This window comes from Pogoniulus pusillus, chromosome 1 (genome assembly GCF_015220805.1).
Source record: "Pogoniulus pusillus isolate bPogPus1 chromosome 1, bPogPus1.pri, whole genome shotgun sequence".
Classification (NCBI taxonomy): Eukaryota; Metazoa; Chordata; class Aves; order Piciformes; family Lybiidae; genus Pogoniulus; species Pogoniulus pusillus.
Window position 1 is genome coordinate 26,127,626 of NC_087264.1, and position 27,920 is coordinate 26,155,545.

At 44.1% G+C, this 27,920-nt stretch overlaps 2 protein-coding genes across 3 annotated transcripts in view; both read left to right on the top strand.

The window, feature by feature from the left end:
- LRP4 (LDL receptor related protein 4) overlaps nt 1–15,419 on the top strand; it is an 85,921-nt gene extending 70,502 nt beyond the window's left edge. For both annotated transcript variants that reach the window (XM_064145134.1, XM_064145142.1), the window contains exons 22-38: nt 83–214; nt 1,025–1,165; nt 1,965–2,051; nt 2,264–2,435; nt 2,524–2,686; nt 2,933–3,158; nt 4,542–4,845; nt 5,044–5,262; nt 5,574–5,708; nt 5,938–6,046; nt 6,363–6,507; nt 6,996–7,109; nt 7,407–7,530; nt 8,797–8,864; nt 9,270–9,357; nt 9,830–9,971; nt 11,734–15,419. In XM_064145134.1, coding sequence (XP_064001204.1) covers nt 83–214; nt 1,025–1,165; nt 1,965–2,051; nt 2,264–2,435; nt 2,524–2,686; nt 2,933–3,158; nt 4,542–4,845; nt 5,044–5,262; nt 5,574–5,708; nt 5,938–6,046; nt 6,363–6,507; nt 6,996–7,109; nt 7,407–7,530; nt 8,797–8,864; nt 9,270–9,357; nt 9,830–9,971; nt 11,734–12,069 — 2,705 coding nt within the window. In that variant the 3' untranslated portion in view covers nt 12,070–15,419. The remainder of the gene's footprint in view (nt 1–82; nt 215–1,024; nt 1,166–1,964; nt 2,052–2,263; nt 2,436–2,523; nt 2,687–2,932; nt 3,159–4,541; nt 4,846–5,043; nt 5,263–5,573; nt 5,709–5,937; nt 6,047–6,362; nt 6,508–6,995; nt 7,110–7,406; nt 7,531–8,796; nt 8,865–9,269; nt 9,358–9,829; nt 9,972–11,733) is intronic.
- A 1,228-nt stretch (nt 15,420–16,647) lies between these two features.
- CKAP5 (cytoskeleton associated protein 5) overlaps nt 16,648–27,920 on the top strand; it is a 56,805-nt gene continuing 45,532 nt past the window's right edge. Inside the window, exons 1-3 of the mRNA XM_064145189.1 lie at nt 16,648–16,733; nt 26,929–27,020; nt 27,569–27,762. Coding sequence (XP_064001259.1) covers nt 26,964–27,020; nt 27,569–27,762 — 251 coding nt within the window. The 5' untranslated portion in view covers nt 16,648–16,733; nt 26,929–26,963. The remainder of the gene's footprint in view (nt 16,734–26,928; nt 27,021–27,568; nt 27,763–27,920) is intronic.

Below are 27,920 nucleotides of genomic sequence, written 5' to 3' on the forward strand. Positions count from 1 at the left end.
TAAAATGCACTTCTGTAGCTTTTGCACTGCTTTTTTGTGCCTGTACTACTGGCTTATGAATTTCCTGCCCTCTTTTGCATAGTACATACAGCCTGTGAAGTTAACAATGGAGGCTGCAGTCACCTATGCCTTTTGGCACCTCTTCCAAAAGGTTACAGCTGTACCTGCCCTACTGGAATCAACCTGCAGTCTGATGGCAAGACCTGCTCTCCTGGTGAGTTCTCTCTGTAGGATCCTCATTGTATTTTTGTGTCATGGCTGTGTTTTGCTCCTACCTTATTGGGAAGACACTTTCATATGCTTGTCTGCTTTGACCCTTGCAAACCTCATTTGATGCCTGTACTTTTGATCTGAGTGGAAATTACTGTGAAGAAACTTAACTGGAGTGATGCAGAATAATTTTTTTTCTTGGAATTGTGTTTGGCAGTTACAGTATCACAGTATCATCAGGGTTGGAAGAGACCTCACAGATCATCAAGTCCAACCCTTTACCACAGAGCTCAAGGCTAGACCATGGCACCAAGTGCCATGTCCAACCTTGCCTTGAACTGCCCCAGGGATGGCAACTCCACCACCTCCCCGGGCAGCCCATTCCAGTGTCACCTTTTTTCCCATACTTTTGCCCTCATTTTGAAGTAGATTCTTTTTTTAACAATTACATGCTATGTTCTTTGATAGGTCTCTACACACTCCTCCCCTGGATCCTCTTTTTGAGGACTGTGGAAGGGATTTGGCTTCAGGCCGTGGTACATCTGGTTTCTTTCCTTAGGAGGAAAAAAATGACTTCTAATTATTGTTTCCCATGTGTATAAGCAGAAGTAACTCCTCTGAGTGCACTCCTTTTCAGCTTGGATGTGAGGAAGTAGCACTCAATAAAGCTTTTGTACTCAGGCTTCCCATAAGCTGAGATCTGTATGAGACTTTCCCTTTCCCACTGAAGTGGATGTCACTTCCAGAATGCTGAATGCCTGCAGTTGAATGAGCTTGTTCCTTGCTGATACCTGTGACGTCCATGTCTCTGCAGGAATGACCAGCTTTCTGATCTTTGCCAGAAGGACTGACATACGAATGGTCTCTCTGGATATTCCCTACTTCGCAGATGTCGTTCTCTCAGTCAATGTCACCATGAAGAACACAATTGCAATTGGAGTGGATCCTTATGAAGGTCTGGACTTAGTGTATCTAATTGAAAGGCAACAAGTGACTTTGTATTGGAATGTTTGAGTGAAGATCCAGGCACAGGTCTTACTGTAGGTTGTCAGTTTGGGTAGTGTTTTTACTTCTAGTATGCCCTGCAAGTATTCCTTTCCTATGAAGAAAGAAATGCCCTTAGAGGAAAAGAGAGAATTCCAACTATGTGGGAAAAGCTGCCTGCTGTACTGAGTGAGGTTCCTGGGCATTTTGGATTTGGGCAAGCTTTCCTCTCGATGAAGTCTTTTACAGCAGTATCCCAGAAACTTTGGTTGTCAGTGTAGTGCTGTGCTGGATGTCAACTTGCTGTTGCATGTTGAGGTAGATGATCTGATTTCTGTCCTCTGGGATATTTTGAGAAACCAGGTGTGAAACTCTATACTGCTAGTTAATAATGTGTAAAGGTCAGAGGAGTGACAGTGCTCCCACGTATTTTTAGGGAAGAAGATCATTTGTACTGTTTCGTCACTCTAGCTCAATAGTCTTGTGCTGCTGTTACTCTTATGGAGTCAGATCTGTTTTCAGTGCTGTAGATGGTAGTCTCAGGTCTGTTTTTTAAGGATTTTCTAGTCCAATATTAGAGCAAGATCACCTAGGGTAAATCACGCAGGAATGCATCCAGGTGGAGTTCAAATGCCTCTAGAGAGTGAGACTCCACAACCTCTCAAGACAGCCTGCTCCAGTGCCCTGCCACCTGAGCAGAGTTCTGGTTTCTGTTTTGGTTTGGTTTTGTTGTGAACTTTTGTGAAGTTTCTCTTTCTTTCTCTGCCCAGGAAAGGTTTACTGGTCAGACAGCACACTGCGGAAAATCAGCCGGGCTGCTCTCGATGGGTCACACTTTGAGGACATCATCACTACAGGTAAGAGAGATTTTGGCCTGGGAGCCTCCCGCCTCCATGAAGCATGAAAAGAAATTCTCTGATACCCTGGCAGAATAATCTTCACATTTTCATTGGAAGGAGAAGCAAAGGCTGAAGCAGGTGGCTGATGAGGCTCCTGAAGGGAATACTAGAAGTTGCTGACTGAGCTGGGAGGATAAGCACTGACCCAACACACCTTTCTTTTTTCCCAGGTCTGTTGACTACAGATGGACTGGCCGTGGATGCTATTGGCAGGAAAATATATTGGACAGATACAGGGACAAACAGGATTGAAGTGGGCAACCTTGATGGCTCCATGAGGAAAGTCTTGGTCTGGCAGAACCTGGACAGCCCTCGGGCAATAGCTTTATACCATGAGATGGGGTTAGTACTGATGACTGTCCAGGCTCTCTAGGGGGTAGAACAGGATTTCTGATCTCTTTTTAAATAATGCTTGTTGGCCTTTCCCCAGGTATATGTACTGGACAGACTGGGGTGAGAATGCTAAGCTGGAACGCTCAGGGATGGATGGCTCTGGACGTGTGGTGCTGATCAGCCACAACCTGGGCTGGCCTAATGGACTAGCAGTGGACAAAGCTGGGTCCCAGCTGCTCTGGGCTGATGCACACACTGAGGTCTGGTTCTGTTCCTCAGTACTGTTTGTCATTGGGTCTCTGGTAGCCAGTAAGCTGTTTTGAAGTTCTTGAGCAAGCTCTCAGAAGAGCAAAGGGAACATAAGCTTTTCTAAGAGCATGGGATATGGAGAGGGTGGACTTGAGGAACATGGCTTACTTAGGCCTTGTTTCCCAGCTGATACAGTAATTACTGGCAGGAGGGTCGACGTTTTGAGTTATGGAGCTGATGCTTACTTCTTTCTCTAGCGGATTGAGGCTGCAGATCTCAATGGTGCTAACCGCCACACCCTGCTGTCTCCAGTGCAACATCCCTATGGCCTCACTTTGCTGGACTCTTACATCTATTGGACTGACTGGCAAACGCGCAGCATTCACAGGGCTGACAAGGACACTGGTGCCAATGTTATCCTGGTGAGGGCAAACCTGCCTGGCCTCATGGATATTCAAGCTGTTGATAGGGCACGGCCCCTGGGTGAGTTTGTAAACTGCTCCCGGATCAGTGGGTGTCTGTGGTGACTAGGGGAGCCCTGTAGAACTGTCTCTGAAGAGAGTCCTTTGGTGTAAAGCATGAGTGGTAGAATAACTTCTCAAAAATCAGCTGTTCTTTTCTTATTCCCTCTTGTTTAAGTGTTTTGTGCTTCCCATTGCTCACCAGCTCCATAGGTCCAGTGTCTGTTTACTATTGCATGCCTTTTGGACCCCGTTGTCCCATTTCCTTCATTGGATTGCAGGGACAACCCTGTTCTCATACACAACAGAGCCACTTTCTTAAGAGGACTGAATGAATCATCACTCTGTCAAGCTTCATCAGAGTCAACTGGTGTTTGATAGTTTCCCTTTTTTAACTCCAGAAGACACTAATTCCTCTTAAGTTACTTGCTGAACCTTATTTCAAGTTCTAGTATTTTTTTCCAGCCATTTCAGGCTTCATCTTCCCATTTGCCATTTTACAAAATCTCTACTTCTTTAGTTGCTCTTAATATCATGTTCTCTAAGTATTCTGTGACAGAGTCAGATCCCTTGTGTTACTCTTTGGGGATCCCGTATGACCCCATTTTGCTTCCTTGCTCTTCAATGGGAGTTGCTTTGTGCTGTGTCTTTGTTTTGGTGGAATTTTCCTAAGGGTGTACTTCAGAAAACTCTCTGCTGCTTCTCCTGTGGCTACTAACAGCAGAACATTACTCTTGACAGTGTAACTTTACAATATAACGTAAAGCTGATCAAAATTGTAGCTGTTATATCCCTGTTGTCATGTTCTCACTCCCTGCACCTGTCTTCTGGACTTACCCCTCCTGGTAAATGTGTGCTCTATTTTTATTTTTAATTTTTTTTTGTGAAAAAGGATATGACCCTAATATGTCAGGCACTTTCAGCAGCCTTCTCTGATGCCTTTGTTTACTTGCCACTGTGTGCAGCTAAGTTGAAACAGAAGCTTCTTTGTCAGCCTGGCCTCTGGTGCATTGTCACGCTGCTTCCCCACAGGGTTGGATCTTTCTGTCAGCATTGCTGTTTGCAGCAGTAATAAAGTTAAACTGCAGTTGTGTGAATCTAGCAGCATTTAGCTGTTCATCTATCCGTGGGAAAACCATGATTAGCAAGGAGAGCAAGTTGAGATTTTGCTCCTAGTGCTCTTTCTTCTTCTATGCCTTCCTGTTCTTCTTGCCCAGCCATGCCCATACTCAGCACAAATCTTGGAGAGGAGTGGGGCAGTGTCTGCTGTGGATTCCCAGCAAGGCTAATATGGTGGGGATGAACTCAGCTGCTAGCAAGTTGTGCAAATGTATAGCTTTTAAAATAAAACTTTGGTCTGTGGGACCACACTGACCCTCTAACAATATTTTTCCTATTTCTAAAGGCTTCAATAAATGTGGAGTTCGTAATGGTGGTTGTTCCCACCTCTGCTTGCCTCACCCCACTGGCTTCTCCTGTGCCTGCCCTACTGGCATCCAGCTGAAGAGAGATGAGCAGACATGTGACTCTTCTCCAGAGACCTACCTGCTTTTCTCTAGCCGCGCTTCTATCCGTCGTATCTCACTGGACACCAGTGACCACACAGATGTGCACATACCTGTCCCTGAGCTGAACAATGTAATTTCTCTGGACTATGATAGTGTAGATGGCAAGATATATTACACAGATGTATTTCTTGATGTCATCAGGTAAATGCCAGTTATCTGCTTGGCCAGTGCTCAAGTCACCCAGCTACACATACTAGTTGTGTCACAGTGAGCTGTGGAGCATGCCAGTAAGCTGGGGAGACTGAGGTGCTGGCAATATGCTTCTTGCACCTTGTTTTTGGTACACAGCATTGTGTGTATCACTTTCCTCACTGCCGTTTGTCATTCTTTTTCATCCAGACGATCTGATCTGAATGGCAGCAACATGGAAACTGTTATTGGTCAGGGTCTGAAAACCACAGATGGCTTGGCAGTGGACTGGGTTGCCAGGAACCTCTACTGGACAGACACAGGACGAAATACCATAGAAGTAGCTAGGCTGGATGGGAGCTCCAGGAAAGTGCTGATCAATAACAGCCTGGATGAGCCCCGAGCCATTGCTGTCTTTCCCAAGAAGGGGTAGGTGCTGGGGTTTCGGTGAGGCAGGGAGAAGGACTGTGCAGAGGCAGATGGGAAGAGGAGGTTATGGGAGGAAGAGATATGCTGTGTGAATCTCCAGGTGCCAGCACGGGGCTGACTCTGAGTGGCGGATGCCATTGGGCAGACAGTTTATTTGAAGGTGGTGCAGATAGCTGGGAGAAGTAACCTATACACCACGTGATTTTCTTTTTTGAACCTGAAGAATCTGGCAGTTTTAATTCATAACTTAAACTTTAATTAGACTAAATGAAATGGTCATTTCTCCTTACACTTGCCTTTTATCTCTTCAGGTACCTCTTCTGGACAGATTGGGGTCACATTGCTAAAATTGAACGAGCAAACTTGGATGGCTCTGAACGTAAAATCCTGATTAACACTGATCTAGGATGGCCTAATGGATTGACTTTGGATTATGACACCAGGAGGTCAGTGAAAGCTTTTCTTACACCTGAATAGAGTTAGGCATGCAACGATTTTTTGGGTTTTTTTAGCCACCTTAGCTTAGTTCATTGGAGTAGTGCTGTGGCTTTGGCTTGTTTGTGGGGTTTTTATTTTGGTTTTTTTTTTTTGTCTGATCCATCTTAATTAGTGTATGACTAGAAAGTAAAAAGAGATTGTGTGGTTGGGTGCTCACCTCTGTCCCTGTTCCTCCAGGATTTACTGGGTGGATGCACATCTTGATCGCATAGAAAGTTGTGATCTCAATGGGAAGCTACGGCAAGTGTTGGTCAGCCAGGTATCACATCCCTTTGCTCTGACACAGGTGAGATTTTCCTGCTGCTACTGTTGTCCCTGGAGCATTGATGAGTTTGGACAGTGGAACTTGGGGATAGGGAAGCAGTAGTCTGGGTAAACCAAGGTGGACAGGGGGATATTTTTGAACTTTTCTGTGGAGCTAACAAAGGAAGCTTGTCTGAAACCCGTAGGGTGTAGAGTGTAATCTTCTTTTATCCTAAAAAGAGGCGTCAAAAAGGCCTTTCTTCTTTTTGAGCCTTGTGCCACTGAGGTGTGTTTTTTATGTGTACATGGCTAAATGTGCTAATGGAAATGATTTTTTTTTTTGCTGTTCCTGTGAGCAGCAAGACAGGTGGATATACTGGACTGACTGGCAAACCAAATCAATCCAGAGAGTGGATAAATACTCTGGGCGGAACAAAGAGACAGTGCTAGCCAATGTCGAGGGACTGATGGATATCATTGTGGTTTCCCCTCAGAGACAGACAGGTAAATAACAAGACTTTGATTCAGGCAAATGCTGGTTGTAGAGAAAAAACTCTGGAACCACTGTGCTACTGGAGAATGTCAAGTGAGGCTGGCCTCCTTTCTTAAACTGTTGACACCTCTCCTTAGGCACATTCCTTGTCTGCCTCTGACATTTCAGATGGGTACATCCTAATGGTGTTCTGTTACAGCTTTGATTAGCAAATGGTAAAACAAAGTAATATGAGCTTTTTGTCTTTTACTCTGTGCAACTGTCTTGACTGAGTTTCTGTGTAAGGATTTCCAGCACCTTCCTTTCAAGACTACCTTAACCCTACCAGTGTCTGGTTATTGTCATTACTTGCTCTGCAGACAGGTTTAAGACGTGTGCCAGAGCACAGCAGCTTGCTGGATTTCTAGGAAACATTTGTGGCTGAGCAGGAAAAAGTCGTTGCTCTGAGTTCCTACCTAGTTATCTGCAGTGTATTTAGAAAATTGTTTGTGCCTTCCAGGTACTAATGCTTGTGGAGTGAACAATGGAGGCTGCACTCACCTCTGCTTTGCTAGAGCTTCTGACTTTATCTGCGCATGTCCAGATGAACCCGATGGGCGGCCCTGTTCTACTAGTGAGTTTACTGAGTGTCACTTGGGTAGTAACTTCCATAATGAGCCATTGCCACTATTTACACAGTGGCAGTGGCAACCAGAGCATCTGAAGCTCTCTAGTGTGTAAAAATGTACACAGTCACATACTGGAAGTAAGGCAGATGTGAGCAATAAAACCTCCTTCTGTTCGTTCTGCTAAGAGGCAGAGTTTAAAGTGAGAAAACTGCTCAGATAGGTTACTTCAGGATCTCTCTGTAGCTTATACCAGACTTGTTCATCTGTCCATCAAAGTTGCTTATTTTTTTCTGGTATTGTAGTTCCTGGTGATGTATTCCCTGGTCCTGAACCCACCAGGCGAAGTGAGAGAAGTCAAACATTGCCTGGCAGAGCAGATACCTCAACAACCAAACCTCTCACATCTCTGGAAACAGTGGAAGGAAAGTAAGTATTCCTGTTCTCTTGGAACTGGGGTGTGAATGTCACAGCTTGTGCAAGGTGCAATCTGCAAGCCCCTTCTGGTTGTTGTCATCCAACCAAAAGAGGCCATTCCAGCTCCAAACTTCATGTTCATAATGGAGAAAACCATTATGACAGAATGCAGAACACTCTTAAGCTGGCAAGGAAGAGACACAGGGATCTTTTTGTCAGTTCTATTGAAGTGTGTCTCTAGGCTGACTGTACTGAAGTGTTAAAATTCTCTTGAGACTGTCACTCACTTGCTTGTTTGGGTTTTTTTTAACTCCTAATTTTGAGTGCTTATTTCTGAGAGGAGGAGAAGGGAGTCTGTTGCCTTAATTCACTGACATATCTCAGATCTGATGCAGACATCTGATGAAGTACCCATCCCCTGGGGATCAGTATGAGGTCCAGTCCTGTTCATTGTATTTATCAGTGACCTGAGTGAAGGCATGAGTGTGCCCTCAGCAAGTTTGCTGATGACGCAAAACTGGGGGACATGGCTGATGCCAGAAGGACCTGGACAGCTGGGCAGAGAGTTGCCTTATGAGGATCCACAAGGGCAAGTGTAGGGTCCTGCACCTAGGGAGGAATAACCCCGTGCATCAGTACAAGTTGGGGGATGACCTGCTGGAAAGCAGCTCTGGGGAATAAGACCTGGGAGTCCTGGTGGGCAACATAAGGTTTATCCCTGGCCACAGAGGGATAGCTTGTTTGGGGCAGAAGAAAAGCTTTACAGCTCCACCGTTCAGGTTTGCAATGCAAGAAGTTAACAGACTTCTGATTCCCTAAAGGTCAGGGAAAAAATACTCTGTGATTGATATATATATGATACGTGGTTCTTCGCAGGGCAAAACTCCTTTTTTGTTAAGTGTGACATACTGGACAGAAAGATCTTTGTGCTGCCTCTAGGATGTTCTGATTTTTGCTTCAGCACCAATGCTGAAATTTGAGGGGTGGCTAGGTGGAGGGGTGGCTGTATACACCTGTGTACCTGAGAGGTAGATGTAGAGTGATTTGGGTATAAAGATATTGCAGGCTTGTAATTGATACATAAATCTACCCCCCACCCCACTGTGTATATGGATGTCTGTCCACTGGGTACAGAAGGATACTGAAGAAGGGAAAGGAAAGCTGTTGTTGAACTGGAAATGGAAGAGTTATCAGTGTTATCCTGTCCTATCCTGTTTTGTGATTCCTTTGATACTGTTCATACCATTTTCAGTAACTAGCTGTTCTTCTGTCATTCAGCTGCTCTGACAAAGATGCCAGGCGAGGCTTGTGTACCCATGCCAATGAGGCAGTGTTGGCAACCATGGGTGAGTTCCTTTTCTTTAGCTCTTCTCCACCAGGGTTGTTCTTCTATATGCGGCCAGGGCATTCCAGTCCATAATGTTTGAAACTCAAATTTCTGAAAGTCAGACTTGAATTACTCAAATGCCTTCTGAGCAGAATAAAGTGCAACGAACACTTTGGTCTAAAAAGTAGTTATATTCCCTTTCATCCCAAACCTCATCCATTAGGCACTTTCCATTAATGATCCTCTAATTCACCATCCCTATTGTGTTTAGTTGAGAATGGTTGACTGGTGCAATTTGTTTCCTAATGCAAGAGTAACTTGCCAGCAAAGGAGTCTAACTCCTAGGCAGGCATTACACTGAGGTCAGTATTACCCAGAGAAAGTTGGAGAGAGTGCATAAATTACCCTTGCTGTTCATTTTCAGGAGAAGGACTGCATGTCAGCTACATTATTGGAGGTCTTCTCAGCATCTTGTTTATTTTGCTGGTTATTGCTGCTTTAATTATATATAGGTAAGTGATCTTCCCCCTCTCCTGACCAGTAGTGAAACCTAGAGTAACAGGAGAAAGAAGTTCCTGGAAGAATTTCATCTTTATTGTCATTTACAATCCCTTTGAGGATTTTATTTGCAAGGTTTGAGTCCTGTGTATTTTAAGTATTGGGTGTGCAGGTCTGTTATTTACTTGAAGCATTGCTGCTGAATTTTCTGCAGAGAAATTATACTTTTATGGACAGGAATGTGAGATAATTCATGTAATAGTACATGTGCTTTCTGCTAGATAGCTTCACCAGTTACTTGGCAGTGCTTTGCTGTGCTGGTAGCTAGTGAATGTACTGATTGCTGAAGAGCCAGGTGAAGCCAGCATTCTCTCATTGATGGTCAGTGAAAATTACTGGAGCTTTCTGCTTGCTGAGCACTCAGGAACTTTGGATCATAGCAGTAAGGTCCAAGATCTTCTCTTATGGTTCTCTCTCTACTTCTAGGCATAATAAGTCCAAGTTCACAGACCCTGGTTTGGGGAACCTAACCTACAGTAATCCGTCATATCGGACGTCTACCCAGGAGGTGAAGATTGAAGCGATTCCCAAACCAACCATGTACAACCAGTTGTGCTATAAGAAAGAGGTAAGAGCTGCTACTAGTGATGTGGGAGCCCAGCTCAAGCTGTTGTTGAGTATTATAAGCCTTAGTACATAAAAATGTTGCACCTTGTTAGCATTTGCTTCTAGGACATGAGAACATCTTCAGTGAATTGCTGAACTCCTATGAAGATCAACCAGCAGCACTTCTTCCCCAGTGAGCTGTAGTGAATGAGACCTGTCTTTAGCTGTTTCTTTCACATTGCCCCAGTGTCTTATAGTTCAGTTATATCAGGTGCTGATGCTTGAAGCACAGGCATCAAGTGAGATTGTTTTCCCTGGACACGGTCCTGGGTAGTGACTGTTGCATGAGGTTGCTTTGGATGGTCTCCAAGGCAACCAGGCTGCTGGATGGAGGTTGGTAGCAGGAATGTGATTCTGCCTGTGCACTGCCTGGAAGGGATGAGATAGGGAGAGAACTGGAGCTCTTCTGAAACAAAACATTTTAAAGTCCCTTCAGAAGTCCACCCTACGTGCCACAGGATAGAGAAAGTTTAATATGATATCTTGCAGCACTTAGTTTCTCCTCTGTTTTCTCCTCAGAAGCTTTCTTATCATTCAGATAGCTTCTCATCTTCCCTCTTCTGATTTCTGTCCACATCCTCACATCAGGTATCACTACTCTGTGTGTTTGATTCTGCATCCCTCACTCAAACTCTGTTGTGTAGCTGCAGCACTGTCCCCTACTAACTGCTCTTTCTTATTTTTCTCCCTGCTTTTACGTCTTTAAAATAGCTCTACTGATTGTCAAGACAGCACAGGAAATTTTCTTTGGCAGATCCTTGGCTTTGGTTACTCATACTCAGTACCTGAGATTTGAAAAAGATAGTTTCTGTATAATTTCTTTTTAATGATAATCTGGTAGGTCACTTAGCTTTTCTAGCAGAGTTCATAGCAGGATTTAATGCATATATGAGTTGTTTGGTTGGTTGATTTTTGTCCTTGTTTTTGTTTTTCAGAAGTACTATCCAATAGATAGATGTTTCAAAGATGCTATCTCAAACTTCCCTTATCTACTAAGGATAAACCAGGAGTATTTGTCTGGGATTCTAAATCGTTTCCATTTTTTTCTCTTAATTCTGCTGCTCCTGACATACTCAGATATATATTTCCCCACACCCTCCACTTTCTCCTCAAGGAGAGATCAGATGTTCTGATGTTCTTTATGACTGAGCTGGACTAGACAGATTTCACTCAGGCTCAGTGGCGTCATTTTTGCCTCTGATCATTTCTGCTATGACCTGTTATACTCCTGTGTACCCATTGGACTCAACAGCTGTGTTTTCCCGAAAGACAAATCTAGAATCACTCAGATATAAGGATACTGCAGACCTAGAATTGATTCCCTGCCTTATTTTACCATGAAGTCTTCTGGTTGTTCCCGCTTCCCATTTTGGTTCATTGCTGAGTCTTTTAATTCCTTTTTAGGCTCAGTGTTGTTCTTACTCCTTACCATCAGGGAATATATATGGCTGAGTAGATATAAGGGCCAGCTCACCTACATTCCCTTTCTATGGTTTTGAAGACTTGTGAAGCTCTTGCAGGCAGGGTTTGTCTTGAGGTGGTGAAGAACTGAAGAGAAACACAGAAAGGGAAGCCATTGTGACAGTGAAAGCCAATGTCTGTTTGCCTGGAGGTCCAGCCTTTTGTCTGCTTTGCTGTGTGCATTCCAGCTCTACATTGCTTGTTGCCATATTTTTCCATGGATATATTGGTTTTTTTCTTTCATTCATCTTTCTCTTCCCTAGACTGCTCCTGACCATGGCTACACCAAGGAGAAGATCAAAATTGTGGAGGGGATATGCCTTTTATCCAGTGATGATTCTGAGTGGGACGACCTTAAGCAGATTCGGAGCTCCCGAGGAGGGATCCTCCGGGACCATGTCTGCATGAAAACGGACACGGTCTCTATTCAGGCCAGTTCTGGATCACTGGATGACACTGAAACTGAGCAGCTGCTACAGGAAGAACAGTCTGAATGCAGCAGTGTTAACACAGCAGCAGCCACTCCTGAACGGCGTGGCTCACTCCCCGACACAGGCTGGAAACACCAGCGCAAGCCCTCCACAGAGAGTGAGGTCTAAAGTACATGTGACTTTGGAAATGCTCAGACCCTCCCAAACCTCTGCTCTGCACAAAAAAAGACAGGACTCTGCCTGCTGCACAAGGAAGGGCACAGAGACTAGCCTCTCTTGTGAGGAGCCCAGAGACTGACTGTCTTTCTGCAAGGAGCTTGGGCAGCTGTGCTGTTGTGTTTGGAGAGGGAGGATGGGTGGGTTGGAACCCAGAGACCCTTTTTGTTCATTTTCATTGTCTGTGGTTTATTTATATGTTCCCTTTTCCTTGAAGCTGCCACATTAACTTCTGCAGTGATTCCTCTGGCCTGAATCTGGTTCAGATTCTGTGTTCTCTGGCAACCTGCAAGTCCTGTGCCATCCAGGTCACGGTCTATGCCCATGAAGAGAGCAGAGCTGCCTCATTGCTAGCTCCTGGTCACAGAAGTTCCCCGTGTCATTCCAGCACTAACAGCATTCTTGGAGGCTTTGTGTTGAGGGGTCTCTGACTTGAGAGAGGTCTTGGAACAGATGGGGTTTGGGATTAAAGGGGACTCTGATGTAGCATCAGGTCACCTTTTAAGGGCATAAGTAGGGCAACCACAGTTGCCATGACTTGCTTCATGAGAGCATCACTTCTTATGTTCCCATCTGCTAGTGGAAAGAAAAAAAAAGAAGAATGCTTACATCGGAGCACTGTGTCTGTTGCTGGCAGTGGACACTGCTCCTGTTCTCCCCTTCCTGTTAAAACATGTTTCTACCCTGGAAAAACAAGAGTCAGCAAATGGCCCTTTCAGAACTGCTCCCTGTGGGTACTGCAGCCAGAGTGCTCAACGTGAAGAAAGCTAATGGGAGGAAATGGATCTCAGTAAGACCTAAATTCCACTCTCACCTTTGCATAACTGATATATAAACAAAATAAAATTTGCTGTCTCCACTAGTCCAAGTTCTGCAAGGTCCAAATTCTCCTGGCTTTTAGGACCTTTGATTACCATAATGAGGGAAAAAAGAAGAATTCCTAGGTCGAGTCTTTTTCCCAGACTGGGAATGGTCAGTGCCGACAGTTGCAAACTGTTTTATTACTGAGCTGAGCCCATTTGACTTAAAATAGGAGACAATAATCAGGGAGCTGTTGTTTATCAGATAGCATTGCACTTTAAACTCTTCTGTCACCACTAAATAGCTCTTCTTGCAAAGTCGTCTCTCCCACCAGCTGTATGAGCTTCAGCCATTCTCTGGCCTCCAAGGGTGTTACACTCTAGAGAGTTTAAGTCTACCCTTGTAGCTTGCGTGCTCCTAAGGACTGCTGCCACCTTTTCATATCCTCTTGACGTCTCTTGTCATCTGTTTTGCTCAGAGGGAAAAAAATAGAGAGAATATCTCTTAATACCTCTTTAAAAATGAGATTTACATTAACCTCTCAAGTTGGATGGATACTGCCGTGGTACAATATTAAGTGCTAAGTCAGATACTTGGAAATGAAGCTTTTCAAGTGAAGAAATTCTCACACTTTGCAAACCCTTTATCTCCTGGGAAGAGGTCAATTACATTCCCACCTGTGGGAATGAGCCACAAAAACGATGAAGGGGTTGGAACATCTCTGCTATAAAGACAGGCTGAGGGAGCTGGGATTGTTTACCCCAGAGAAGAGAAGGCTCCAGACAGACCTAATAATGACTTTCCAGTACCTGAGGGGAGCCTACAAGAAGGGTGGAGAGGGGCTGTTTACGAAGGCCTGTAGTGATAGGACAAGGGGCAATGGCTTCAAAATAGAAAAGAGTAGATTTAGATTGGAAGGTGGCGGAACACTGGAACAGGTTGTCCAGGGAGGTGGTGAAGCTACCATCCCTGGAGATATTCAAAGTGAGGCTCAAGAGGGCTCTGGACAACCTGATCTAGTTGAGGATGTCCCTGCTTACTGCACAGGTGGTTGGACTAGATGACTTTTGGAGGTCCCTTCCAACCCAGACCATTCTATGATTCTGTGGTATAAAGAAAGCAGAGCAAACACTAGGAGTATGGCTTAGAGGTGTGGGGAGGGCACATCTCCTGTGCCATATTTTCTCAGCTGGTTTAAAAAAAAAATCCATCCTATTCTGCTCTAATTTTTTTCATATACTAACAGTCCTGCTGTTCCTGAAAAACATGACAGCTGCCAGCAGGTTGGCTGTAATTTTTACAGCAAAGGTAGCTTTGCAGAAAGTGGGGAAGGTTGCAGCATCAATGTGGCTAGGTAGGTTGAAACTGTTCGTAACTGCACCATTGGGCTGACTGGTGTATATTCCTGTGGAAAATGAATATCCCTGCATTAATGTGGGACTCTTCCCTACTTCCAGAGGGTTGGTTTGTTGCTTTTAAAATTAGGGGTTTATTTAATTATTTATTTGATTGACTCCAGCCTGGGAAACATTGTTTTTTGTTGGGCAGAGGCACTTTTGGACTGAGGTGTGGACTCAACTGGGAACTGAGAAAAAGGTGTGTATCATTAACATGGACCTTGCTTGTCTAAGCTGCCTCATTCATGGACAACACTGGAGGGCTCAAATATAGGCAGAAGAATCAATTTGAACAGAAGTCACTTGTAGGGACAGGTGTCAGATCTGGGAGTGACTGGGTGAACGAAGGAGAAAGGCTCTGACTTTGAGAGCAGGATTTCTTTGCATTTTGAGGTGGATTTGGTTTGGGGCTTTTTTGCCCCAGTAGCTTAGGAGAGAGTACACAAAAATCCTGAGGTGGGATAAGGGTAAAAGAAAACATCAAGTAAGACTTGTCATTTGAGATTAAGTCAGCCTGCCAAAATAATTGCTGTCCAAGTTGCAAGTGCAGAGCATAAAGGAAAACCCAGTCAGCCTTTTTAACAACTCATGGTGTTTGTGCTCTCCACCTTTACAAATAGTCTCCATTGCTTCTCAGAAAGGACCCTGCACACTTCAGCCTAATAACCATTCATAACTTCTCTCTGCTCCCTTTCTCAAGTGTTAATGGTGAGAAGGAGCAACAGAATGTCTCACAGCCTCCCCTCTAGCAGTGAGGTGGGCAGAAATTAGTTTCTTGTTCCTAGAGACAGCCCCAGTGAGATACTGCCTAGGGCTTGCATAATAGTTTGTCGTTCTGGGGAAGAGAAGACCCTCATTGCACTTAGGATGTTAAGAATGTAGAAGGGCCACTGGAGGATGATCTTTTGAGCACTGATTTACTATGTAAAAAGCAAACCTCTCTCCTGTCTGTCTCGAGCTAATGTCAGTGATTTCCGTGTGTTCCTGTGTAATGGTTTTAACGTTACTCACTGGAGACATTGGATTTTCTGGACTTATTTAACCACTGTGTTTAGTATTTTAGGGGTTGATGATAATTTAATATAAATTTAGCTTTTTTAACCACTCTGCCTGGCTTTTGTTTGTGAACCGTGCATGTTATTTGGACTCTCCTCTGCAAGAGGAGCCCCAACTTATTTACACAGAACCTCAACTTAGCTTTGTTGGAGAGGAATAGGAAATTAGCCAAAGAACCAAGACTCATTCCTAACCTGATTGCAACATACACTCCTCCTCTTCCCCCCCACCCAGCCACCACTGTGGCTTTAAATCAAGGGCCAAATATCCACATTCCCACCCTTTTTCAAGTTCTTTTATACACACACTACCTCTTGCCCTCTCCCTGCCCTGCTTTTGATGCTTTTTGTTACCATTTCTACATGGAAACAGCAGCAGAGGATATTATCTTTTTTTTTGGAAAGTATTAGGACTCCTGGCCTCATCCCTCAGCCCAGCTCTTTGAAGAGTTGAGTTTTTAGCTGTAAGGGATTTTATTCAAGATTTTGGTGTCTTTTAATAATCAAAAGCTTAAATGTTACAAAAATCTAAATACCGAATGAAATATTCAGGGATGACTGACACAGGTACGAAGCTTGAAGGTAGTTTTGTCCCCTTCTCACGGGACAAAGACATGTAAGACATTTTAGCTTCGTTCTATTAATTTCATAGTTCAGGCAGAGAGCAGAAAGTGACTTACTGAGGTCTCGCAAAAATAAAAATAACTCATATATGTAAAGAAATAAATGTTTGTGCAGGATGGTGGAGGTAGACTGTAAGATTAATGACAGTGTTGATGGCACTTTGCTGTCCTTCGCCTTCTCACTACTCCCAAGCAATTTTCTTCGCTTCCTTCAACTGCGGCAACAAAGAAAGGAAAGTACACTCTCCACCAGCAGCACCCAGCTACTTATCCTATTAAAGAGGAGAAAGGCCCCTTCCCTGCGCCGGCGTAGTCCCGAGCGCTGAATGCAGCCAGCTCCGGGTTGTTTCACCCCCCTGCGAGAGGCGATAGGTTCAGCGGCCGCAGTACAGCCCCCTGGGAATGCTCAGCGGTACCGGCCCCCGGACGCCCACCCGGGCTCAGGGCGGCTGCCGCGGGGCGCGCCGTCGGTGCGGCCTCTTCCCCCGGCCGGGCTGCGAAGCGGGGCCGCGCGCGGCGCCGGTGGGGCCTGGTGCTGTGGCTGCCCCCGGCAGGCGCGGGGCAGGCGTCACCGCCGCCGGATTCAAACGGGCCAATGAAGGGCGCAAATGCCGGCGCGGGTGGGGCCGGCGCCGGCCAATAGACACTGAGGATACTAGGAGGTGCGGGCGGTGTAAGTGATTTCAAACCGCGCCGAGGAGCGGCCGGATACTCGCTGCGTCCGATCCGCCGGGGCCCAGGTGAGAGTCGCTGCTGTTGTCCCTGTCCCTATGGAGATCCGGTTCCTTTTCTCGCTCGCCACAGCTCCGCGGGCCCGCAGGAGAGCGGGAAAGGCCTCTCCGCAGCTGGGCCTCAACCTTTCTCTGTCTCACCTGGGGACTGGGTGGGGGCACGGTCTTGAGCGTCGCTGAGATCCCTTGATGGGAACCACTGCGGGCTTCGACTGAAGCTGCTCTTAGTTGTCGTGGCTGTAGCCTGTATTGAATGGCACTGTAGAGGCGTAAGGGACGCCGCACCCCTAGGCCGCTTGTGGAGCCGGGGGTGTCGGGGCCTGTGTGGAGCCGCTGTCTAGGGTGTTCCGCGGCAGTCACTTTCTTGATGTCATTACTATAGACTAAGGTAAGATTTGGGCCTCGCTTGGGAGCCGGCCGGTGGAGTGGGCCTGGAGACCGGTGAGGGACCCGGGCTCAGCCTGTTTTTAACATTCTTGGAAGGAAATAAAGACCTGGTATCGTCTGTTCTCACAGGGACGCTCGGTGCAGGTTTGATTTCTCTTTTGAAGTTACGTGACAAATACTCCCTGAGGTAATTCTAATCATGAAGGGAGACGCATGAGATCATTTACATTTGTGTAGTTTAGGTGCTGGACGCAGGTGTTGGGTTTGGATCTCTAGGGTCCCCCACCAGGAGGTGCTTCCTGTTTAATCTTACTTATTGTAAGTGAAGGGAGTCCGGATAGGAGTGTGAGTTCCACGTTTGCACTCTACGCTCTTTTTGATAATTTGATTTCATTATTGTGGCGGAGCGTTGTGATTCTTCTTAGGACAGTAGTATTCAGCTTGGTGTGTAGGAGCGTTTGCGCCTGAATTTGGGTGATTGTCAGTGAGAGACCCAAAGCTTTGTGTAGTAAAGGACGAGGAATGAAATTTCCGTACAGCTTAAGCTGACCTGGGCTCTTTCCTAAAAACAAATGAAAGTAATAATTAGCTCACTTGCTACAGTTTGCAGGAAGATTTCTCTCTGGTGTGCTATCTATAATCTGCAGCTTGCTTTTTTAATTGATTTGTTATTTTGTGTTTAATGTCACACCTTCCAGTATTTCAGCTAAATCGCGGTGCTATTCAAGTTGCCTTCTGCAGATGAGAAGGAGCTGAGTAGTTGGAATGTTTGACTGCCATGTGTAGGAGTTCTTCCTTATTCTCATGTATAGAAGAAAGCACTCTCAATAAACACACATACTAGTTTGTAACTGTAAAGGTGAATATTTCCTAGTGCTAAGAGTCTAAAATATTGAACTGTTTTAGAAGACTGCTTATGAAAATGTGACATTTAGAAAAATGATTGCGTCCATGTGGCCCTTACTATTTTGACTTTGGTGTCTAATATTAGATGAGTTGACTGTGCAAAAATTAGAATTCAGTTTGACTTTCTTGCCTTAGGCTTGGCCTTTCCTTGAACTTAAACTACTATTCTGATAGCTTTCACTCATTTAAAACTTAGAGGAGCACTTTCTTCCCCTTCCCCCTCCTCCATATTTCAGAACTTCAGTAAGGTTAAAAGAAAAGACTGGATGAGGCACTTGGTGCCATGGTCTAGTTGACTGGCTAGGGCTGGGGGATAGGTTGGACTGGATGATCTTGGAGGTCTCTTCCAGCCTGGTTGATTCTATGATTTTAGGCAACATGGAGAGAATGATATGCCAAAGCAGAATCAACAAAAACAGCCTTTAAGTGCAATGATCAGGTTCCAAACAAATTGTCATAGTCAATGTTAACTAGGGCATGTATTATGTAGAAAGTAAGGCAGCACTTGCACAAGAATAAGCTTGGATTACAGAAGTGTAGGAAATTAGTCAGGCTGCTTGAAATTTGTATTGTTGTGAGACTTCTTGTTTGATATTGTCGTATCAGGAAGTGCATGGATGGTAATGAAGTGTGTGTGATGCCCGATTCTTGTATGTGTGTATGACTTGCATTTGGTAGGACTTCCACACTGATTCTTGTCCTGTTCCTGATAGCGCCTTGTTATGTAATCTGGGACTGTGCTCCTGAGAAACCAGCCTGCAACAGTAGACCCGATCCTCTAATGACCCATCTGTCAAAATAAGGAAGTCTTGTTCCTGTTTAATAGTTGGCTCAGAAAACCTGGCTTTCTGTCTGATCTTAAAAGTTGTTTTTCTCTCGTGTAATCACTGTGTGTTTTAGGTGGCAAATTTACAAGTGAAATTCACTTGGCGCATTGTGAGCATTTAATCAATCTTTCTTTTTTTCTCTTTTTCCTTGGTACCCTGGTTTATTGTCATCCATAAACTGCAACACCTCTGTTTGCTCCTTTTTATAGATCACTTCTGAACATCTTGAACAGCACGTACAATTAGAAACTGCTCTGAATGTTTTGTGAAGTGGAGATAACTGTCTCTCAATCTTAAGTATCTAATTTGGAAGATTTTGTTGTGGGACATATAACTCAAGGACCTTGAGAGATGTAAATACTTCTAACCCTAATAAGGGTGTTCAAAATCACGGTCATTGATCATCTCCTTCCCTTTCCCCTTCTCTTTCCCATTCTCCTCTCTTCTGTGGTACAACAGTTATCCTGTTCTGTTTTTTAAAAGAAATGCATCAATTTGTAGAGCTGATTCGTTTGCAGACTGTGGAATATAAATGGTTTGTGAAGTCTCTGCCAGTGTAGGGTGGCGTTCAAGTCCTTTGCTTCTGTATGTTGCTGGATGGTTGGTTTCAAGATGACCCAGTCGAAGCCTAATAGGGTGTTGATGCTGTTGCTACTGCTTTATTGTAGACTATCCAATGGTTCATCTTACGGGAGGGGAGTTCTAAAGTGTGACACGGGAAAGCCTTCTGGTCTTGTGTTTAAACAAAACATACCCTTGTCCTGAATAGTGTTGCTGAGGCTTTTTTGAAAAAAAGAATCTCTTAAACTGAGCAGTTGCACGTTGTGTTTGGAGATTGTGTCTCTGGCAGCTCGGTTGCTCTGAGTGTCAAACATTGGAAAGTAGAAACATGCGTGTGTTGGAGCCTCCCTGTTGCAGGGTGGAGGTTGAGGTGGTGGAGCAAGTAACTTGGGCAGTTAGCGGGCAGTGTGGCTGACGCTGCAGTGCCAAAAAGAGGCTTCTTTTTAAAGCTTGCTGAAAAGATGTCAGAATAAACAGAGCCTTGCATCATATGATTTGATGTTCTTCCCAGGAGAAAGCTGATGACACCCACTTTCCACCATACCAGCTTCTTCAGTTGCTATTGTCACTGTAGAAAAGGCAGCTCAAAATGTCAGGTGATGGGGCTGGAGACACTGATGATGAATCAGCTCCACCGGTGCTCTGTCATTACACGTTTCACAGCAGAACATGAAATGCAATGATGGTGTGGTGCCTGGCTCTTCATTTGTACCTCCTTCGGAAGACTCTGCGTTTCTCGTTCTGCACGGCAGGCCTTGTTCCTCCTGTCGGATGTCAGCGCTGCTGCCTGCCTCAATTAGGGATTACTGGCTGATAGTGGTTTGGGGTGAGGTCTACTCCCTGCTCAAATGAGGACTGCAGCTACTTATGTTGCAAGATATTGATGTGGCGGGATGCGAGGTCAGGGCTGTGCCCCTGAGAGCAGCAAGCCTGCCGGCCCGAGCGGGCAGCAGCTCAGCCGCAGGGCTGGCACTGCAGCCGCCGGGAGGGCCGGGGTGTGCCTGCTGCCTTCCGAGGTGTGTCTGGCCCCGTGAGGGAGGGCAAAGGGGCCGAGATGCGTTCGGGACAGGCATGTACCCGGGACCGCCGTGGGGAAAAGAGCACGGCAGGGTCGGGAGCCCGGTGCGATGCTGCCCTGCCCGCCTTTGTCTGGCCCCGTCGAGGGCCGGCTCCCCGCCCAGGTGCGGTCGCTGCGCCCCGAGCTCCGCCCGCCGGCGGGGAGTGGCTTGGCCCGGCCCGCCCCGCGGCTCCCCGCCCGCCGTCGCCGCGGAGCCGGCCCGGAGCTCTCAGGGTGAGTGTCCGGCGAGGCCCGGCGGAGCAGCGCGGGCGGCGCGCCGCGGCGGCGCTGGCGGGGCCAGGCTCGGTCTTGGGGTGGGGGCGGCGGGCAGAAACAATGCCGAGCACGCTGCCTTGCGCTGGCGGCCTGCTGCTGCCCCGCGGCCTACTGCCGGATACCCGCCGCCGGTGCCGCTGCGGAACGGGAAACCACCGGACTGCGGCGCGCGGGTGAGGTGGGGCTGGCCAGGGAAGGAGGCGGTGGCGGCCATCTGGGGCTCCGGGCGGGGAACCGGCGGCGGGCTGAGCGGGCAAAAGTGGAGGGTGGGGGGGGACCTCTTCTGGAAGGTGCTGGGGATGGTGGGGGCGCTGCTACTTCAGGGAGGGGAAGGGGGCGTGCTGCCGTGCTGGAGAAGGCTTCCGTTGGATGAGGGAGCTAGTGGGCTGCCCTGGGGTATGATGTCTCCCTTCATCAGCAGTTCAGGCTGTCCTTTTCAAGAACATCACATGAGTCTTTGCATGAGCTTTGTAAACACCTTGAGGGATCTTAAGGCATGGGGAATTTTGCAGCTAATAAGCAGGGCCCCAGTGACATCTTTCTCTCCCGCAAGCCACCTTTAGCATTATGTCTGTGCACAAAAGCTTGCCCCTAGGTTGCCTTTTTCCCCTCTTGCCCCTCTCGGCTGTGTAACTCTGGCTTCACTCCAGACTTACCCATGCAGTAAGAAATCGCTTTTGCTTTTAGCTATAGCAGAAGGTCAGTTTATTTTCAGTAGTGTCTCACTTCTAGATCCATGGAAAGAACAGGGTCAGTTACTCTGAGACCATGTATTAAAACATTTTTCCAGAGAAATTATCTGACTCCCTTACCAATAACTTGCTGTTTGTGCTGTTAAGATGTAACAGACCTGAGGTAGGACATATGATTTAGAATAGGCCGGAGATAATTTGATGCTGTTTTCATTGCTGCTGAAGCAGTAGCTTCTCTCAGCTGCCATCTCCATGATCTGCAAAAAAAAAAAAAAAAAATCCCTTTTTAGCATGCTTTTCTTCTGTTTCTTTATCATTCTTCTGAGGTTCTGCTCTCCTTTCATCAGGAGTCTGTATATCACAACTTAACTTATAATTAATCTTTTAATTCAAAACACCAACCTTTGAAATCCTAAGAAATGTTTATTGGCTGAGCAGCAAATAGTCTACTTGGAGTTTATTTTAGCCTCCTGTTGTCGCCTCCAAAAGCTATTTGGGCTGAAGCGGGAAAGCACATTTACAGGCTGATTGAAAATTATCCTGACTCTTTGTTGCTTTAGCAGGTTATTTGTAGTCGATGACTGTTAGCTGAATTTCAGTTTTCCTTTTGATTATGTGACATTTAATGCATTATTTCACTGGCTGTAATTCATAGGTCTGTGTGCTCTTCAAAATACTTGGTATTGTTTTCAATAAAAACAAGTATGTTAAGAGTACTTGAATTTTTCAGCTTTTTTTTCTGAGCTACTTTATATTTTAGGAGAAATTTTATATGGCAGATATGGAAAATGTGCTGGGCTAAACATGATGGAGTGAAACTTCATCTTTTCAGAGCCAGAGAGGAAATTTGACCCAAAACTGCCATTAAACAAATAAAAGTTCTTTCTACTAGCAAAACTGGGCTGCACTGACAGAACTGGCTGCTGGGAAGTATAGTTTCATCTGAAATGTGACATGTAACTATATACACTCCCACGTATGTGCCCTACTCTACAAGAACGTTTTAGGTTTTTTTTCCCTTTAAAGAGGCCTGTCTTGCTTTCTCAAAACTTAATATTTTGAGTAAAGTTTATGAGAAACTTTCAGAATATGAAAATGCTTCATGCCATTCTTGTGCAATGGTGATGTTAAGTAGGAGTAGGGAGAGATGTGCAATCAGTATCAATAAACATCTGGTTTTATCATAAAATGGCTTCCTAGTTTGCTATTGCACATTTTCTTTAGAAGCTGAATAGCAGCTGTTAAGAACTCTGTGTAGTCAATACAAAGTTTCATCTATAGACACTTTCCATAGTCTCTTAATGTGTTGGTAATTTTGTTTCCTAAACTTAGTCATATTCAGTGGAGAATTTTCACTTTTATATTTCAAATTTTTGCCATTGTGCTTCTTTGTAAATGTTTTCTGCTTTTGCATGGTCTCTGTTTGAAAGAAATTCTATTATGTTCTTGATGTTCTTCACTTTCTCACTGCTCCATAATCTAAAAACTTGTCCTGCTGAGAACTACTGGGGAGGATTTGTTACTCATCTCCATTGCCAATTCCTCGGCTGATTTGCTTTTGGACATGGTGCGTTGACCAGATAAAAAACAAACTTCTCACACAAAACTTATAAGGTGGTTCTGTCACTTTGGAGATCTTATTTTCTGGATTGTACTGAAATTAATATTGCTACTGAGAGATTTAAATCCATTTGTTCTGTTTTGTGGTAACAAGAAATCTATGTAGGTCAACCACTTCACTGCCGCAAATTCACTACTAATAACATAATTTAGCTGCATTATTGTATAATGACACTACTTGCTGTTTGGATGTTGAGAAGTAATGGCTGGAAGTTTGCATGTCTTTGCAAAGAAGCTTTGAGGAAAAAAACTTTTGTCAAATATGGGATATTCTATGGGTGTACAGAATCCAGTGACTTAATTGAAGGGAGAAACAACAGTCCTTTATTCTGGTAAATACAAGATGCAGATGGTACAACGTCTTGGCACGAGCACAGGCGTGAGCAGTAATGAACCTGGAATGGGTTTAAGGAGCTCTTCGTCTGACCATGACATTCTTTCTGATAAACTCTGTTCTGGGGGGATTTGCAAGTTCTTGGGGAGGGGAAATATAATTTTACCACTATTTTTAGATGACATATTCAGCACATAAGGCAACTTAACCCACTTAATAATTGAAATAACTATCACAGATGCTAATGACTAAAAATAGTAGGGAACTGATGACCAGACTGAAAAAAATGGGTGACAAAATGCACACAGTTTAATAATCATCCATCTCCTCTCTTTGTGTCTATTCCATCATGTGTGTTCTCTGTCGGGTTTAGTGCATTATGATGATGGGAAGGGAAATGCTAGATGCCTTCCTTCTAGGTTCTGTAATGTGTTACTAGACTGTACAAGCAAGGGGTTGCACTTCATAGCAATGAGCTGTTGTGTATGTGTAAGGGTAAAATACCTGTCAGTTAGAATCAGCCTTGCAATGGGCCCTGACTTCAGGATTTTAATCTATTTTAAGACTGTAGTATGATAGGTCACTATCCAACAATAAGATTTTCCTTGACACAGATTTCTGATGAGAAATAAATGTTTATTGTTATTGTTTAAGTGGGAAGATCACCCTGCTGATTTCTGAATGGATAAGGGCATAAGTGGAGATTTGTCTTAGTACACCTGTCAACTCTTTATTCTGGTATTTCTGCTGTTGTGAGGTGTGTTAGTGCTTAATTTGTTCTTCTGTTATCTTTGTGAATAACTGTTTTCCTTGTATTTGTTCCTTAAGATTTCCTCAACAAAATTATATAGACAATTAATGACTTGAATTACCTCACAAGTTTCTGAGTGCAGTTCAGAACTATCTTAAGTTCACTCTGCTTAATCTTGGCAAAGGCACATGTGTGTTTGGGAAGAGACTGCTGTACCTGTTTGTGTCGTTGACATCCACACTGGGGAAGTACACCATTATTTCTTTACTGGTACATTGGAATGAAGGTGTTCCTAATGCAGAGAGCTTGTACTGCCAAAGGTGTGTCTTTCCTGATGCTGCTTACCTGCAGAACTAACTTGAATGACAGAAGGAACTGTTCTATGCAAACTGCTTCACACCAGGGCATTTCTGCATCTTTTGCTAGGTGAGCTATTTGACAAGTTTTTCATGTGAATGCAGTCTCATTTTTGCTTTTGGGGAGAAATCACAATTGTACAGCCAGATACAGTTTTATCACCACCTCCATGTTTGCTCTGAGTGTCTGGCTTTTTTGTGTTTTTTTATTGTTATTGCATTGTGTGGGAGTGGGTTTTTAGTTTTTGTGTTTGGGGGTGGGGTTTTGTCATTTTTGGTTTTAAGTAGAAAAAGTGAATCTGTTGATTTGTGTTTCATTTTTTAATCTTTTATTTCAATAGTCTGAAGGAGGAGTTAGGAGAGCAAATGAGATATTTAGGCAGAGAAGAATAAAGCAGTCGAGTTCCTGAAGAGTTTAAACACATGAAAGCAGGATCTGTTGCAAAAGGCTGGTGGGATGCAAAAAGATATAATAACTGACTTGCCATGTTGCATGTTGACCTCATTAATTTTTTTTTTTCTTTATAGTCAATTCCTGACATGAAGGAATGATGTGTGACCAGTGTTTAACCCAGAGCTGTTTTGTTTGTTTTATCATTTTTTTGTTGTTGTTTGGTGTGGGTTTTGGTCATGTTTATTTATAAGAAGTTATACATTTTGAAGATAGTGTATCAGAATTAGTAGTTCAGTAGAACGAGCTTCAGGTAGCCTCACTTCTGTGTGCTTATATTTCTTGTGTAATGAGTGGAGCAATCCCTTCATTTTTAGGGGTTCATAGCGTTAAGTGTTAATTAAGTCTTCAGCTTTGGCCTCATTTTTTTAATGGCTTCCCCCCCTTAACAAAGCAAACTTCTCAGTACTAGTGTGCAGCTGTACTGATAGCAACAAAAAAATGCCCATGTCACTGAAATGAGAAGGACAAACTATAATAATGCCTGGATACACTTATTCATATGGGTAGTCAAGTTTTGTGCTGACATTGTTGCTTTCTTGCCACTGGGCAAATTAGTAGGTTTACACAATTATTGTGTGAACAGTACTAACAGGAATTTTTAAGTGTTTTATCCAAGTTTAGCGTTCAGATATATATGGTGGTGGTGGTGGCTAGTGAGGGTTGTGTTGTGGGTTGGGTTTTTTTTTGTTATTGGGAGGTTGACTTGTTACTTTTAAAGTATCTTCTAATGATAATCTAGGAAGGAGGGAAAAATGTTTTTATAATGGACTGCTGCTAGCTTAATTTTAATGTTGAATTAGTGGTGTTGGTGTTGTGTAACTGACAGAAGGCTTTGGAGAACTTGTATATTAACTTAGGCCAGTGAAATAACACTTCTAATTTTGAGGGACAGTTTTCTGCAGAGAACCTCTGTGCATTAGGTAGAATACTTTATAGTTTGGAGTTTGCAGTTTTGCTGCCATAGGCCAAATGGCATTAGGAGTATTCTGTTATTCTGTGTTTATGTGCCTTCAGTGATTAACTCTTGTATGTGGTGGTCATTTTTTAGAGTTGTGGTCATGTTTGCCTATGCATTTGAACTGGTGTACTGGAATGTATTACTCCTGATTTGATTTTGTTTGTCTGTGGAATGTTGGGAGCACTCATTACAGCTGCTTCCATTTTCTTTCTGCTGATCTCCCTTCATCAGGGACATTATCATTATTCTCTGAACAGTCAGGTTAGTTGTAACAATATGCCTGAGATGGGCATTGAGCCTCAGGTCTCTTCTCTTGTACCCTAATGGTCATTACTCCTCTTATATTAAAAAGAAAAGGATGGAAGGAGGAATGCACTTAGCAACTTTAAATTAGTAATGTTTTGAGCACTGCATGTGGTAATAAATTGATCTCTTGTTGACAGTTTCTGAAGCTGGCTACATCAGTATTAGGGCGTAAAGCTACAAGCTTCCAAACATGATTTTTGTTATTCTCACAGTGCTGTTTGTTTCAGTTGTGCTGTTTGTCAAGTTGTTAAAAAGTCTGTCCTTACACTAGCACCCGATTATTTTTTGACACAGATTTATGGCACCTGTTGCTGAAAGCATGTGCCTGTAAGAGTCAGTTTTCTAGTACTAGCACTCATTTTGCTTTAGTGCATTCATCACAGTATATTCTTTCTCAAGCTTAGATGAGGTTCTATTCTGTGTGCATTCTCAGCTTATGAAAACGTTCACAGATTTGAGATTTCCAGTGTCTGAAATACTGCAAATTGCCTTCTGATGGCTTCTAGTAGCTTTCTAGGGCTAACAAAATAGTAATCTAGTTCTAGTGCTTATTTAAATATGATTGCAGTCTTGTGTTGGACGTTAGCAGTAAGATTTGCTACAGAGTTGCTTTTGTCTTGTGGTGGTGTGTGGTTATTTTTTTAAAGTATGAAAAGCATATTGCTGGTAACACATGATTTTTTGTGTATGTGTGTTCTAATTTGCCCCAATCTCCACAGGAATTACTGTAATCACAGAGAGTACTTGAATTACAATGGGGGACGACAGTGAATGGATGAAACTGCCCATTGACCAGAAATGTGAACACAAGGTAGGAAATCTTGCCCTTGGATTTTGCTTGTGTATCTTTGCTGTGGGGATTCTGTGGCAGTCCTCTAAGCACACCGTAGTTAGGTAATCCTAACAGCTGTACTGTATGTGTGTAAGGAATCTGAAACTGCATCAGTTCATCAGTTCTAGCCAACCTTGAGGCTGAATAACATTTACTGAGAAAAATTTAGTAGCATGATAAAATGTGTGGTGTAAGCTTGTTGTGCTGAAATATCAGTGTTTCCATTCATGTGGAGAAATTACTCATCCATAGCTGAAATTTTTGTTGGGATCCCACCTACTCATCGGTGGTTGTTAGGGATTATAAAGAGCAGCTTTGAAGACTGGCATCTCTTTATCCAGACCCTATTTGACAGGAGAAGAACAAATATTTCATCCTGTTGCATGTTATTTATATAGTCATTGAAGAGAAATCTTGCAGATGCCAGTTTACTGAGCATGCTTTCAACCGCTGTTGAAGAACTTTGTGAGATTGGTGAGTTAAGATCATGCTAGCACAATATTTGAGTGTCTGATTTCTGCTTCCAGCTGTGGAAAGCCAGAGTAAATGGTTATGAAGAAGCCCTTAAGCTCTTCCAGAAGATAGATGATGAGAAGAGTCCTGAATGGTCCAAGTATCTTGGACTGATAAAGAAATTTGTGACAGACTCTAATGCAGTGGCTCAGTTGAAAGGACTAGAAGCAGCACTTGCCTACGTCGAAAATGCTCATGTAGCTGGGAAGTAAGTAGCCTTTTCTTGCTATTAGTAGGGTATTAGGACAGCTTAATGTGCTTCTCTGAGGAAGGTTGCAGGTTAATTGTCCAGTGATCACTAACAGTTCTGATTCAGCTGAACTGCTTTCTTACCTAGAGAATTTGCCACACCATAGTCTCTCTTTA